A 16,971-nucleotide genomic window follows, 5' to 3' on the forward strand; every position below is an offset into this window, starting at 1 on the left:
GGTCCAATGTCGCTGGCTCTTAGACTATATCATTCCTATTTGTATGAATAATATTCGCGATGACGCAAGGTCCAGTATCGCTTGTTCTTAGACTACACCATTTCTATTTGTTTTATCAGTATCCTTGACGACGCAAGGCCCAGTGTCGCCAGGTCTTTGACAATATCATTGCCACTTTTTTATAAATATCCGCGATGTCGCAAGGTCCAGCGTCGCTGGATCAACGACTATATTATTCCTATTTCTATTAATAATATCCACGATGAACAAAGGTGCAGTGTCGCTGGCTCTTATAATATATCATTTTTGATTTTTTTATCAATATCCGCATGGACGCAGGGTCCAGCGTCGCTGGGTCTTTAAATATATAATTCCTAACTTTTTTTCAATATTCGTGATGACGCAAGGTCTAATGTGGCTGGCTTTTTGATTATATCATTTCTATTTTTTGATCAATATCCACGATGACGCAAAGGTCCAATGTCGCTGCGTCTTAGACTATTGAGCGCGAGATTTCAGACACCGAAATGCTTAGCCGTCAGTTGGATCATTTAAGTAACTGCCTTTGAAATCGTTACTAGAATTGTAATGCTCAGCACTCTGTAAATTTGGGAACCACGAAGCCGAATTAGAGGCGGTGCTCAGTCATGCATGACGATCAGTAGCGTAGCGACAAAGCTGAAGAATGTTATCTTTGATTTAAGAGAACACCATTCAAGAACAGTTCGAAGACATCACTTAAATAAGAATTTCAGTGTATAATTAAACGGCTTGGTGCCTAAATATCCCGCGTCCAAATATCTAGCGCCCAAACGGCAGCGTCCAAACCCTTGTTCCTAAAGGGTGGTGCGTATACGTTCTGGTTGAATCGCTAGAAGCCTACCCTTTTGTGATGGATAAACTGATCCTGACATTCACACATCAATTGGTTTCATTAATTTTTCAGAATTTTTGTTTAAATGAACCATTTAATTGGACATACTTCTATTATCTTTTTACAGAATTAAGCTTGCAGGCAAGGTCTCGCATTATTCCTTTAATTGAGATACCAGGACTCTATGTTCCTGAGGGAGAGCCAATAATTTGGAATGATAAAATGATTGGAAAACTGGTTTCTGATACCGTTTTTCCACTAATCCAACATGGACAATTCTTTACTATACTGCGCCAGCCCTCTAACAATCCGGAGCATATTAGTGACGTTGAATGGCTACGACTCATATCTAACTGGATTGATTCAATGGGCTACAGTCAACGGATTATGCAAAATGCTGCGCAGTTGGTACAGGCAGTAGATTCCGCTAGACAAGCCGCTCTATATCGTCAAACAGTAATTGGAACCCTGGAACAATTACGTTCTTCTAATGAAGCAAGTGTGCGATACTCTGAACAGCTCGAAAATTATCTTCAACATTTGCCACGATCCCGCTCTTTGCATGAAACAAATACACATACAACTGCTGTCCGAAATGGCAGACAACGCGGAAATGGTTCTGAACCTGTGACTAATTCACACATAGTTTTGAGGCAGCTCCCAGAAGAAGATAGGCGGCGTGGAAGAAATAGCAATAATTCAGGGAAATAAGAGCATATTACGTACTCCGCGACCCAGGCGCGAATCCAGAAAAGTCGCCTTTAATGTTGAATAGTATTAGCAAGCGAATTTTCAAATATAAATATTTCATAGTAGCTTTTACTAGCAAAAACAATTTTCTGGTGATGACCCTATTGTTAAATATTTTACCAAGTTATACGAATTTAAACTTCTATTTATTCATACCTGACAAAGTGTTAAATTTCAATATTTAATACTCAAATGCAAAATAAAAGTATTTAAAAGACTCGAACCTTTTATGATATTTCTATACGCAGCAACGAATTTTACAAAAGTTAATGATTTTGGAAAATATGCCGAGACGCCATCAGACTGATACCCTAGTTCCTTGTCTTTGAATCCTCTTAGAATAAAAAATATATATATATCATTTTTTATTCATGAGAAATAGTGTTCAGTGTAGGACTGGAAGTCCCTAAACGACAATATAAGAGGCTTGCAGACCACCTTTAAAAGCCGGTTTACTCAATTTTTTGAAAAGAATTTACAAGATTTGAATGATTGCAGTGATTTAGAAGGAGTTTTTTTTAGAAGACTACAATGCATTCTGTCGCTAGCAGTGCAACTTTCCGAGCTGATTCTGCGCATGCCCAGTGAATGCGTTCTGTCATAGTTCATGAGCTACTTCTAGCGTACGTGTTTCAGTTTTAAAATGAAATTTATGATCCAGACAGGAAAAATTCGTTTGAACACACTTTGACTAATGTATCCCTAATGTAAACCAAACACGAGAAATTTGTTTGAATACACTTTCATAAAAAGTAAATAAGCAAATAAGATTTTTTAGTATCTTTTGGTACAAAATTAATGTTTTTGGTTTAAACTTCATCTTTTTGTTTCAAAAAAACTCTTTTGGTTGGAAATGCAACTGTTTCGTTAAAAAAACAACTGCCTGATTGAAAATCTACCTTCTTCGATAAATTTAGAGTTCCTTTCAAACAAAAAAGATCTAATTTCAAAACTTATACACATTTGCAGAAAAAAGCAAGAAATAATTGCATAGGTCAATTTTGAGTGAATGTTTTAATGATATCTATCAAATATATGTAACATAATTTATAGAATACATTAATTAAACTTCTTATTAATAAAATGCACGATTATAGTAACAGCTTGTATAAAGAAAATCACATCGATGAAAGCTTTCAAAATTTAAATATGAGACAGTCAAATCCTGGAAGGTAAATTAAACTTTTGTCATACTCTCATTCACCTGGGTTAAAAATAAACAGTTGATGGGTCTTCATAATTTTGGGTAGAAAATTCAATCGTTTGATAGAACGTTCTACAATTTAGTAGGAATTTAACTGTTTCGTAGAAGATTCGTTTTTATTATTTATTGGAAATTAAGTTAATCTTTTCTTAACTGTAATTATGTACTAGGTTAGTAATTCCTTCGCTTGGCGAGAGCCTAGCTTTGAGCCCAAGAGTGGTTTAATCTTTCTGCAGCCAGAGACCAATCCCCACTTATTCTAATGTTCCTCGGTCAGCCAACTGTTATTACCAGGGGTGTTATTTGAAGTTTGCCGGTTATACTCATAGATGTCGTTAGAGATATGTATACATTTCTATGATTTGGCATCTAAATCATATTTTTTTATGGGCAATAACCTTCAAAAATACACAATTCCATTCTGCCCAAATAATAGCATCATAGTTGTTTACCTCAGTGAATGTGCCGAGTGTCGTTCCAAGTATTTCATCAAAAGAAGAAAGCAGTTGAAGCTCATCGATTACAGGTAGAAACTTATGGTGAACATGCTCCAGTGATTCGAAAATGTGAGACACGGTTTCGTCAATTTAAAAGTGGAGATTTTGATTTAACAGACAATGAACGTCCTGGTGCAGCGAAAAAGTCCGAAGACGAGGAATTGCAGGCATTATTCCATGAAGACCCAACCCAATCGCAACAACAATTGGCACTAATACTAAATGTGACCCGAGAAGTAATTTTCCAATGTTTAAAAGTCATGGGAAAAATTCAAAAGTATGGAAAATGGTACCACACCAACTGAACGATAGACAAATGGAAAATCGAAAAACCATTTGTGAAATGCTGTCACAGGGGACGAAAAATGAATTTATTTCGAGAACCCAAAGCGAAAAGCGAAAAATTCTGACACAAAGAAATTTGGGAATTTCGTTTTTGGAGGTGCTAGCTTGATAGACCTTCTTATTTTGATTGACTGATAGGCCAGTCTTCTTACACTATGAATCTACTAATCATAGTGTTTGCTGCATTAATCCTAAGAGCGCATCCAGATGCTGAACGCACACGATAACCAGGGTGTCGTCCACATAGTCTATAACGTAGTGGCCTTGACTCATGAGCAAAAACGATGATTTTTTAACCAAATAGTTGAAATTTTAACAAAACAGTGTCTTTTGCAACAAACAGAGTTTTCAAAAATAAAAAGATGAATTTTCAACCAAGAGCATTAATTTTCTTTTAATTTTTTGCTAAAAAATCTAATTTTTCACATTAAAAAAAAATTATAATTGTAAGTTTTGCAAACATTCATCAAAGTGTATTCGAACAAATTTATCGTGATTGCTTGTTTACTTTAATGAAAGTGTATTTAGTCAAATTTCTAGTGTTTGGTTTGGATTAGTTTTACATTAGTCAAAGTATGTTCAAACGAATTTTTCGTTTTCAATCAACAATAATTGCATTTAAAAACTTAAACGCGTACTCTGGAAGTAGCACGTGAACACTGGTTCTACCAACAAAAAATGTGTGCATTTACAAAATTTATAAATTAAATAAAAGTTTTTTTTATAATTTATAATTTTATATCATTCTTAATAGCAAAACCTCTATATACGAAAAATTTCTTATCGCTTTTTAACAAATAGGCTTTTTTTATTTTTAATCTACTACCAGAACATAAAGTTCTTTACACAATGAAGACTATGAAAGGTATAAATAAGCTGGCTCAGTATGAAGTTAGTAAAGCCTTCATTGGATGTCCTTGTTTTTGTTTTAACTTCGTGTCCCGCAATAATTTATATCATATTTGTACACTCATAAATTATTTCCATAAACAATGATTTCGTCATTTATATATTTCCCACTAACTGCATTTTGAAGCTGCTTAGGCTGCCCGCTGGACTAGGAAGTCGGGAAAACTAGAAATCTAATGAGACCGGGAAAACCCAGTTAATGACGGTAAATTTATTTTTTGACCGGGAAATTGACAAATTTTCAAAAAAAATCTGTCAAACTTTGAGTTTATCTATTGTATCTATTGTTAAATGAATAGTTAAATTGTTCTTTCTTTAAATTATTTTATTATTTTGTTTAGCATGCATAATTCGAAAATCTTCCACTTTAAACATTTTTTAATTTAGATTCCTCATTTTTAAGTCTACATTTTTTGTTTGTCAACTGTGAATGTAAATTGAATAATAATTTTAAAATTTAAATTTTACTGAAGATGTAAAAAATAAATAATAATTGATTTTACAAGACGATTTGGAATCAGTTCACAATTTAAAAATTTTTAAATTTTAACGTTAAATTGTTTTAATTGGAAAGTCTTATTAATTAAACAAATTTAACGCGCGATTGAAACTTTGTAAACTATTTTCAATTTTATAATAACTTTAAAATAATATATTCATAATCAAAGGCTTTTATTAAATTTCTAATATTATTGCAGTCTAAAATATATCATTTTTAATCATTTCATTTTTAACCATTTCATTTGAAAAATTTTAATTAAGAAAAAAGCAATTATTTAATATTTATAAATATCTTACTGTTTATTTAAAATGAGTAATTATAAATTAAATATTCAGAAGTAAGCGATAAAAAATAAGATTTGAACGTTACAATTTTAATTTTATATTTCAAAATATTTAATTTCTAACTGAAATTGTTTAATTCCGATGTATAAAAACCAATCATTCTTAGACAAAATTTTTGTTAATCAAAGATATATTTAGAAATAATAAAAGTAGATTTTCCATTGTTTTGATTCCAAAACCGTTTTCTAGGCAATGTTTTGTTTGCAAATTAAATTTTTCAGATTTATATTGCTAATGCTATTTTTGTGATTAAATGCATTTATTGTAGTTATAAAAGAATAAAAATTGTCTAAAAAATAGGAAAAATGGTGAATGAATGGGAAAAGGTTAACAAAAAATTAGACGATACATTGTAAGAACATTCGCAAGTTGTATTAAGTAGCACCGGCATATATTACAAACTAACGTTAAAAACTTAAGTTATTGTCCTCACTTCTATATTCTTATCCCTTTTATATTTTATTTATTTTCATTACATTCTAATGTTTGGCGTTATTTTTTGTAACTTAAAAAAAATATCCAATGCGGTTTTTTTGGTTAACAAAGCGTTCAGTGAGTCCGTGACAAATCGCTCACGTGTCAAAGCTCCCGCAAATAAGCGATGAGTAACCTGAAAAAGCTCCCACTAATCAGAGCACAAGATAAAAAAGTGTCTGTTCAAAAATTAAAAGAAACACAATTTAAAAATATACACCTTCCCCACCCTACGACATTTTGCAAAACTTGCGCTCCGATTGGGGTTTTTTTTCAAGATACCCAATCACTCATTTGCAGAAGCTTTAACGCTTGGAAGATTTGTCACGGATTCTGTTGAGTTGGCTGCGGATGAAAGAGGATTGACATGGAGAATTACCAGAGAGCCCTCCTAGTATTTTTTCCCTAATTTTCCGACTTTCTTTCTTCGAGGATGGAACATGCTATTATTTCTGAACATTTCATGTGTTTCTTCTACGTTGCATTTGTTTAAGAAGCATTCTGTCAGGCCTGGGTGTATAAACCATATGCTCATTAAGTCTATATTCAAACGCTCGTCTTGGGGGTTCAAAATCATTCACAGGATGTACAGTATGTCGTGCAGCGGGCCTATGTATATTTCTTCCATTAAATGAAATCGCTCGTCGCGGAGGATCAATTAAGACCCGACCCTCTTGAGCGGCCTTCATAACGGAATTTAATCTCTGTACTTCTCGCGCAGCAGTTCGCAAGAGCTCTTGAGGATACCGCATTTCATCAATCCAATTAGATATGTATACTAGCCATTCTACGGACCTAATGTGCTCAGGATGATTAGAGGGCTGGCGTAGTATAGTGAAGAAGCGTTCATCTTGGATTAATGGCAAAACGACCCCGAAATTTAGTTTTCCAATCATTTTATTTTGCCAAATTATGGGCTGACCCTCAGGAACAATAAGTCCTGGTATCTTGTTTATAGCTATGATGCGCTCCTTTGCCTGTGAGCTTGAATCTGCAAAATAACAGCACCAATTTATATCATAGATGATTATTCTATTATGTAAAGAAAAAAATTTAAAGACTTTACATTTCAAAGTAGACTAACCCCTTAAGAAAAATAAAATAAATTTATTTATGTGCAAATATTTTAGACCCTGCCAGTTTTTAGAACCGCTGATCCACTTCATCACACATTTCATACAGAATATTTTTCTCCATACGAACTGGAAGTTTATTTCCAAAACTATCGGTAACGCTACAATCCATAATTTTGTGGTTTCCACATACTGGTATTGATAGGGTACCTCACATTTATTGGAATTCTACAATACAAGTCTAGTAACCAGTTGCTGGACATTTTGACACCAGTTGAAGCGAAAAATTAAAAAAAATGTGAATCCTTTCTCAGGATACTTGTACCAGATAAAGAAAAAAATTCTGATAGAGCCGAAATGGAACTCATGGAATTCAGGGCATTCACGGAATTTATGGAATTTGTGAATTTAAGGAATTCATGGACTCTAATGAATGCACCAAGTATACGGAATGTACAGAATTCATGAAATTCAAGATATTCATAGAATTCATGGAAATCACGGAATAATTGGAATTTACTGATTTAATGGTATTAACGTAAGTAACGAAATTAATGGAATTCGTACAATTCCGGGAATTTGAGCAATTCACGAGGTTTAAGGAATGCATAGAATGTATGAAATTAAAGGAACTTAAAGAATTTATGGAATTTACAAAATACACGCAATCGCACTAATTCATGGAATTTTTGGAATTAAAGTTAATCGTGGAATTCAGAAAACTCAAATTTGTAGATTTTAATGGCTTCACAGAATGCACTGACTGCATGAAATTTATGGAATTCCACGAATTCCGTGAATTCAATCAATTCCGTAAATTTCTTGAATTCCGCGATTTCTTGGGATTTCATGAATTTCGTCAATTTTGTCCATCGCATAAATTCCTTGCATTAACTGAATTGCGTAATTTCAGTTAATTCCATTAGTTCCTTAAATCCGACAAATTCTTTAAATTCTAGCAATTTCGCGAATTCCGTAAATTGCGTCAATTCTTTCAATTCCATGAATTCAGTGAATTCTACAAAGTCTGTGGATTCCGTAAATTTTTGGAAATCCATAAATTCCTTCAATTCCGCAAATTCGATGAATTTTGCGAATTCTATACATTCCGGGTGTTATAAGAATTCCGTGAATTCTTTGAATTCCGCCAATTCCGTGATGACATACAATTCCGTAAATGCCTTGAATTATGTAAATTCAGCGAATCATGTAAGCTCCATGACTTCAATAAATTCCGTGAATTGCATGAATTCCAGGAATTTTATGAATCCTAAAAATTTTATGAATTCTGAAAATTTCATGACTTCCATAAATTCTGTAAATTTTGTAAATACCGAAAATCCAATAAATACCGTAATTTCAGTGATTTCCGGAAATTTCATCAATTCCTAGAATTCTATGAATTCCTTGAATTCAATCAATTCTTAGAATTTTATTAATTTCATCAATTCATAAATACCGTCAATTTCATGAATCCCGCGAAGTTTGTGAATTCCTTAAATTCAATTAATTGCTTGAATTCCATAATTTTTATAAATCTCTTGAATTGCTTTAAATCTATGAATTCCGTGATTTTAATTAATTCATAGGTTCCGTGAATTCCTTAAACTCCATAAATTCCGTGAATTCCATAAATTTCGTAAATTACTGTTATTCCATGAATGTTGCGAATTCCGTGACTTACGGGAATTTGAAGAATTCCGTAAATTTCGTAAATCTCTTAAATTATAGGAATTTTACGAATTTCATACATTTCGTAAATTCTTTCATTTCGATAATTCCGCGAATCTCATTCATTCCATAAATTTCATAAATGCCATTAATTTTGGGAATTCTTTAAATTCCTTGAATTGGATGAATTCTGTAAATTCGAGGAATTTCGTGAATTCCTTGAATTCTGATAATTCCTTTAATTAATGGTGAACAATTTTCTTTGCGATTTACAGAGTTTGCAATACATGTATTGCAATTTCTTTATTCCAATACCATGTGATAAATTTTATCTTCCGGTTATGATGTGGAAGTGCTCTAAAAGTTTTTTCTAGTCTTCCAAACATTTTCAACAGTGTAGGTGAGCATGAAATGATTCAACTCAATTTCAAATTCAATTTAATTTCAATTCAATTTCAATTCAATTTAAATTGAATATTAATTACATTTTTATCCAATTTCAATTCAATTTCAATCAAATTTTAATGCAATTTCAATTAAAGTTCAAATCAATTTCGATTTAATTTCAGTTCAATTTCAATTCAAATTCAAAAGTAGGAGGGGCATTTCATATTAATATTGTTGGGGGTAGTAAATAATTGTGCTGAGATGGAGATGAAAAATCAACTACAGTGAAGCACGCACACTGCGCCGGTCTTGGGGGTGGAAAAGTTGGGGCACAAACCCGATATATTGCTGTTTCGGATAAAAATGCTTTTGTGCGTTCACGCCTGAGTGATCGTTTAACACTATCGCGCAGCTCATTTTACTCCCGCCTGTGGCGCACAGTTGGAGGAAATGCACTTCTATTGTTCAAAAATGTACAGAGCCTTCAATTTTCGTCTGAATTTGACTTTCTTAAATTTAAGTTAATTCAATTCTAAAAAGTTTGTTTAGGGACTCATAGAATACAAATAATTTGTTAATTATTTCATTTGTTTGTTAGAAACAAACTTTGTAAACAAATTGACAGAGTCTTAAATTATCAGTAAAAAAAAATTGTTTGGCTAAAATTACTTTATATTAGTGGGCCAATAACATTTAAGAAAAAAACTGGTTTAAAATTTTATAATTACGATTTTCATAAACAATTCTTGTGGTAAAATATTAAATTTGGGTTTTTTCTAATTATAATTTCCTCAAGTCGCTAGAGCGACTTCAGGTATACCTTAAAATAATAAATATTAAACAATATTTGTGAAAATATAACGATTTAAATTTTTATAAAACATACTAGATCAACAGATTCCAAATTTTGACCCCTTCTCATAGAAAATTTTGTTTGCACTCAAAATGTTTTAACTTATTGTTCGAATGATTGATAGTCATAAAAATATTAGAAAAGTAAACAATAGCCACTATTATTAACAATTCTTGTGACAATATATTTAAACTTAAGGGTTTAAAAAATTTAAATTTTCTTTAATTGCCAGAATGGGCACAGATATTCCTGAAAATAATATATCTTTGATGATATTTGACAAAATATAATAATCAGAATATTGTTTATAAACATTTAAGTTGTAATATTTGACCAAATATTATCCAGGATACATTTTTTAGGAGTATCCGTATCCATTCTAACGATTAAAAAATTTTAATTTTATAAAACCATAAATCTTAATAATTTATCACAAGAATTATTAATAACAATGGTCATTGTTGACTTCTTAAACATTTTTCTGACTATCAGTCATTCGCTTAACTGTTAAAAATACTTGCCGTGCAAAAAAAAATTGTATACGAAAGGGCCAAAGTTTTAAATTCGGTTATATAATTTGTTTATAAAAATTTTCATTGTTATATTTGATCAAATATCAATAAATACTTATTATTTTAAGGAAGACCTGCAGTCGCTCTGGCGATTGAAGGAGATTATAATTTGTAAAATTTCCAAATTTTAATATTTTGCAACAACAATTGCTTATCACAAAAGTTATTAAAGACTTTTCAATTAGTTTTGTAGATAAATGTCATTTCTACATTAATATGAAGCACTTTTATGAAACAGAAATTAATCTTTATTGATAATAAGACTATCTGTTAGTTCGTTTATAAAATTTGTTTACAGCAAATAAATTAAATGATTTACAAATTATTTGTATGATACTAAATTTTTCAGAAAATGTTGAGAGTCGACTTTAAAATTTGTTTATTTAATTTTTATTTCAATGCAAACAGCGAAAAAAATGTCGATTTTTGTGATTTTATTTTTTAATTTTCTAGACTTCTAATCCCTTGGATTGAATGTACAGATGTATAAGAAGGATAATAAAATTGTTAACTCGCATATTTATGCTTTATAAATAAATTGTATTAACAAATAGTCAACATCAGGGGTTATTCGTCTTCAAAATACAGTTCTGTTTTGTAATCGCTTCCTTTCATTATTAGAATAACAAGTGAATATTAAAATTTAATATTAAATGTTATTTGGTTATTTTATAAACAAATTATATAAACAAATGCACATTTTGACCGTTTTTAGGCGAAAAGATACAGTTTTTTCTTCTCTCCTTGTTGCAATTATGTTGTCAATTATGTTTTCTTAAGAAATTGTTGCCACTCAATAATATTTGTTTATTTTAGAAACAAATTATATAAACAAATGCACATTTTGGTTGATTTTAAGCGAAAAGAAATCGTTTTTTTTGTGACCTTTCTAAAATTATATAGCCGATAATATTTTCTAACAAAATTTGGCAACCTATCAAAATTTGTTTATTTAATAAACAAATTATTAAAATAAATGCACATTTTGGGAAATTTTATGCAAAAACAAACGTTTCTTTTTCTGCCCTTGCTAAAATGATATTGCCAATAGTGCTTTCCGAAACATTGTTTGCCACACATCAATATTTTTTTATTTTTTTAACAATTTATATGAGCAATTTGTTTATAAAATAAACAAATATTGCTAGTTAGTAATTTTTTTAAAACTTTATTGGCAATATAATTTCAGCAAGTTTAGAGGAAAAAACGATTTTTTTCGCTTAAAAACGCCAAAAATTTTTATTTTTTAAAAATAATTTGTTTATTAAATAAACCAATATTCATGGGTTGCAGAATTTTTTTCAAAAAACATCATTAGCAATTTAGTTTTAGCAACGTCAAAAAAAGCGATATATTTTCGCCTAAAAACGACCAAAATGTGAATTTGTTTATATAATTTGTTTATAAAATGAATAAATATTAATAGGTTGCAAAATATTTTTGAGGAAACATCATTGGAAATATAATTTCAGCAAGGTGAGAAGAAAAATAGATTTCTTTTCGCTTAGAAACGCCCAACATGTGAATTTGTTTATATAATTTGTTTATAAAATAAACAAATAACGTATAATTTTACATCTTAATGTCGATGTATCATCCTTACGATGAAAACTAGCAACATCAGAGCAGAAATATACTTTGAAGACAAAAACGCTTAAGGTCGAGTATTCATTAAGAAAATTTGTTTATAACATTCAGCTATACAAGTTATCAATTTTTTTATCTTTCTTATACCCCTGCGCATTATGTCCAAAGGATAAGAGGTAGAAGAAAAATTAATAAATGAACATTAGAGAAAAGTACATTTTAAATAATCTCTTTCTTTTTTTGGAAAAGAGCGAAAATAATTAACTTGAAACAACAATAATATTGAAAAAATAATTTTTTTTGTGTTTGACTTATTATTTCTTCATAAATAAAAAAGCGATGCAAAGGTAAAGATTTTAGAAAACAGCAAAAATTGCTGAAAAACCGCAACTATCAGATATTAACATAGATAAAGATATTGATGAAGAATAATATAATTTGTTTTTAAACAATTATTTCTGCCTAATTTAATTTAATATTAAATTACGCGTAATGAACAATAAACAAACAGTTAAAAATTTCAGAAAAAACTGCAGCATTCTACCAATTAAGCAAATAGAATATTATTAATAATGATAATAAATTTGTTAAAAAATTATTTTGGTTATTTTGAATTCATTATTACTTCACTTTTATTAAATATCATTAAGAATAATAATTAATTGTATAAACAATTATTATTCTTGACTCTAATCAATAACTTAACTTATCTTAATTGAAAATTTGACTAAAAGTGTTTTTTTAAACTGCAATTTTGTAGAATTTTTCTAAGAGAATATTATTAAAATAATAATAAATTGTTAAAGAAATTACTCTTGCTAAGATTGATGAACTATGAATTCCTTCTAATTGAAAATTTGACAAAAAGTAGAACATCTTTTTAAAAAAACATGTCTTTCTAACTCCATTCTATAAGAAAATTTCTAAAAATAATAATAAATTGTTTAAACGCTAAAAAGTCATAATTAGTGCCGAAAAATCGCAAAACACATTTTTTCACTTATGGGGGTTTTTTGGGACCCTATAAAACAGACTTATGGTGTTCATATTTTAAAAGTGATATTTTATTCGTATTCTATGGCTAATTGTGAAGATAAATGTTGAGTTTCAACTTGATAGAAAGAATTTTGAGGATTCCGAATAAGATTGAGAAAAGCGTATTTTTTTCTAATGGGAAATACGTGTTAAACTTCATAGGGCTTGCGGCACCTCTAAATACCATTTTTTTCAAATTAAAAAAATGAATTTATTTTTGTGTGGATTTGAACAAATTTCTGGGTTGTCCCCATGAAAATTCGCAAAAAATTTGTGGACCACCCTAATTCTCACTCGTTATTTATTAATTACTTTAATAACCAGTTTTAATGAAAAACCCATGCTGCGTTTCTTGGAAGTATTATTTTTTCAAATATTAACCACATTTTTTTACGCCTTTTCGCAATTGATAAAATTTATAATCTTGTTGACATCTCCTCCAGTTTTTCATTTTATTTATTTCGATTATGAGAAGAATAGTATTAACTTGTTTGGTATTATTACTCAATCTTTTTTTAAGATAAGGCAATCTCTGGTTGAATAAAAATGATCTTAGCTAGACGATTAAAATAAACGTGACGACATAAATATGCACTATTCGTTTAACTTTGGAGATAATGAAACGTAGTAGATTTTTAATAATATTTAATCAGGAAATCAATAATTGCAAATTAAATCAATTTAATTATTAGATTTCATTTAAAATCTGAAAAATGAGACACTTTCCAGAAAATCTAACAAGAATTTTTACAACGAAAATGATGTTTAACAAAATGAAACTAATCTTTCAACCAAGTATTTTTTTAAATAATTTTTTATAATTCTTCTGTATTTTATAAATTCTAAAAAACAGGCCTGAAGTATAACTTAAGCGTCGTTCAACATTTTCTTATTTTATTTATAAAAATTATCTCAAATTATATTATATCAAGACAGTGGCGAAATAAAGTTTCTGAGAATAAATCTACTTTTTATTTAATAAATTGTAAAGAAATTAATTTTAAAAAGTTATATCATGGGACTTGGTCCTATTTAGCTCATTGAAATCCAAACTTTTGGTATAAAGTTTGAGAGAAATTAATGTTTCATTAAGATTCAGAATTTTTTAAAGAATTTTTATAAACGAATTCTGATTTTCGGTATTTTTTAAAAAATACTCCATTTTTACGTTAATAAAAAACAATATCTTAATAATGAATTTTTTCCTATGGATTATTAATAAATTTATTAATTGATAAAAAAGATTTTTTGAACAAAAAAATAACAACCATACGAGAAAGTAAGTTTTTCAATGAAGCAAAGCTTTTCAAATAATTTCTTTTGCATAATTTAAAATAAGATATCTAAGAAATTTGTCAAAACTTATTGTTCAATTAACTTTTACCTTTTTTATAAATAAGCAAATATGACGAAAAAATTACGATTCTTTCATCAGACGTTCCCAATACTCGTTAGTAAAAAAAAAATAGTTGAAATCTTCTAAGTTCCATAGAGTAACATTGATTGAAAATGTTCTGATATTATAAAATACCAAAAATTGTATGAACAAATTTTTTGTTGAAAGAATGTTTTCTAGGATTTTCTATAATTTTCCATGAACAATATAATGTCAATTTCCTTAATTAGAAACTTTATGATAATTTGAGCCAAATTTATAATTTTTTTATTAATCTCCCGATTATTTTAAACAAACTTGATTACAATTTCAGAAACATTCGTTATTATTTTAGAGGTTTTATTATTTTTTTAAGCAAATTTAATTTAAAAAATTAATTATTCAGGAATCTTGCGACAGAAAAATTCTTTCCTTTCTATTCCACTCCTCTCAATTCGAAACTTTATTACAGTTTTAGAAACATTTATGATTAAATGATAAATTTTGTTATTTTTAAAAAAAATTTATTTCAAAAATGCATTAGTCAGGCATTTGTTAAAAGAAAAATTTGTTGTTTCGATGTCAACTTTATTAATTAGGAAGTTCATGATATTTTCAGCAAAATTTATCATTTTTGCAATTCAAGAATTCTGAACGAAAAAGTTCACTTTTCAAGTAAAAAGGAAGAATTTTCAAACCAAAAGATTAATTTATTAAAAAGAGATGAATTTCTTATTAAATTCAAAAGGTTTGAAACCAAAAGTAACAATTTCATCTAAAAAAGATTAATTTTTCAACAAACGATTAATTTACAATAAAAAATACAATTTCCAACAAAATGCATGAATTGCGAACCAAAAATTTCGAATTTTCAACTAAAACAGATGAATTTCTGAACAAAAAAAATTAATTTTTTACCCAAAAAAGACAAATTTTTTTAAAATTTAAGAATTGTCAAACAAAAGTTAAATTTTTATGAAAAAAGAATTTTTTTAATTTTTAAGAAAGTAGTTCAATTTGAAAACGTGATTATTAAATTTCTAATCAAAAAGATGAAGTTTTAAATAATAAGATCAACTTACCACCCGAAAAAGAAGAATTTTCCACAAAATTCAAAAATTCTGAACCCAAAAGTTGGATTTTCAACTAAAAAGATGAATTTTTAAACAAAAAAATTAATTTGCTTCCAAACAAGACGAGATTTTAATAAGATTCAATAATTTTGAACCAAGCAGTTGAATTTTTAAATAAAAAAGAATAATTTTTAAACAACCCAAAACAACCCAAAAGTTGAATTTTAAATTAGAAATATGAATTTTTAAACAAAAAGGTTAATTCACTACCAAAAAGTCTAATTTTTAACAAAATGATAGAAATTTGAATTAAAAAGTTGAATTTTAAACTAAAAAAGAATTTTTGTTCAAAAAAATTAATTTGCTACCAAACAAGAAGAAATTTTAATAAAATTCAAGAATTTTGAATTAAAAAAGAATAATTTTGTAACAGAAAGATGAAAGATGAAATGCTTTCAAAAAAGGAGAATTAAAAAAGATAAATTTTAAAACAAAAAGATTAATTGACTACAAAGAAGTACAATTTTTTAACAAAATATATTAATTTTCAACTAAAAAATATTAATTTGTAAGCAAAAAGATTAGTTTACTACAAAAATAGAACATTTTTAACAAAATGCATGAATTGCCAAACAAAAAGTAGAATTTTGAACTACACAAGATGAATTTTGAAACAAAAAGATTAACTCAATACAAAAAATACATTTTTTAACCAAATACATGAATTTCCAACCAAAAAGTTGAATTTTTAATAAAAAAGAAGAATTAAAAGAAATGAATTTACTTCCTAAAAAGGCGAATTTTCGACAAAATTCAAGAATTCTGAACTAAAAGTCGACTCTTTAACTAAAAAAGATGACTTTTAAACAACAAAAATAATTTACTGGTTAAAGATACAATTTTTCATAAAACTACATGAATTTTTAACTAAAAAGTTTAATTTGCAACTAAAAAAGATTAATTTGTGAACAGAAAGATCAATTTATTACAAAAAAATACAATCGTTCAACAGAACACATGAATTTCCATCCAAAAAGTTAAATTTTCTTCTAAAAAAATGAATTTTTGAACGAAAAGATTAATCCACTGAAAAAAATTTTTTTTAACATAATACATAAATTTCCAACCAAAAAGTTGAATTTTCAACTAAAAAGGTGAATTTTTTAACAAAAACAATTATTTACTTACCAAAAGGATAAATTTTTAATAAAATTCAAGAATTCTCAGCCCAAAAAAATGCAATTTTAAGAAAGAAAAGAATAAATTTTAATTTTAATTGTTAAGAAATTAGTTCAACTTTAACACCTCGTTTTAAAATTTTTACTCAAAAACAGGGCCGTGGTCAGTCATAGGGCCCAACGGGGCCCTTTCTCCCCCGAAATTCCGCGAATCCTAACATTTTCCTATAGATGTGAAAAAAATCTAAATTATAACTGCGCCCCCCCC

General features: G+C 28.5%; 1 protein-coding gene across 1 annotated transcript in view; it reads right to left on the bottom strand.

Annotated features, from left to right (window-relative positions):
• Nucleotides 1-5,807: 5,807 nt before the first annotated feature.
• LOC117170735 overlaps nt 5,808-16,971 on the bottom strand; it is a 12,256-nt gene continuing 1,092 nt past the window's right edge. The window contains exon 2 of the mRNA XM_033357769.1: nt 5,808-6,890. Coding sequence (XP_033213660.1) covers nt 6,361-6,890 — 530 coding nt within the window. The 3' untranslated portion in view covers nt 5,808-6,360. The remainder of the gene's footprint in view (nt 6,891-16,971) is intronic.

The sequence above is a fragment of the Belonocnema kinseyi genome, chromosome 1 (genome assembly GCF_010883055.1).
Source record: "Belonocnema kinseyi isolate 2016_QV_RU_SX_M_011 chromosome 1, B_treatae_v1, whole genome shotgun sequence".
NCBI classification, from domain to species: Eukaryota; Metazoa; Arthropoda; class Insecta; order Hymenoptera; family Cynipidae; genus Belonocnema; species Belonocnema kinseyi.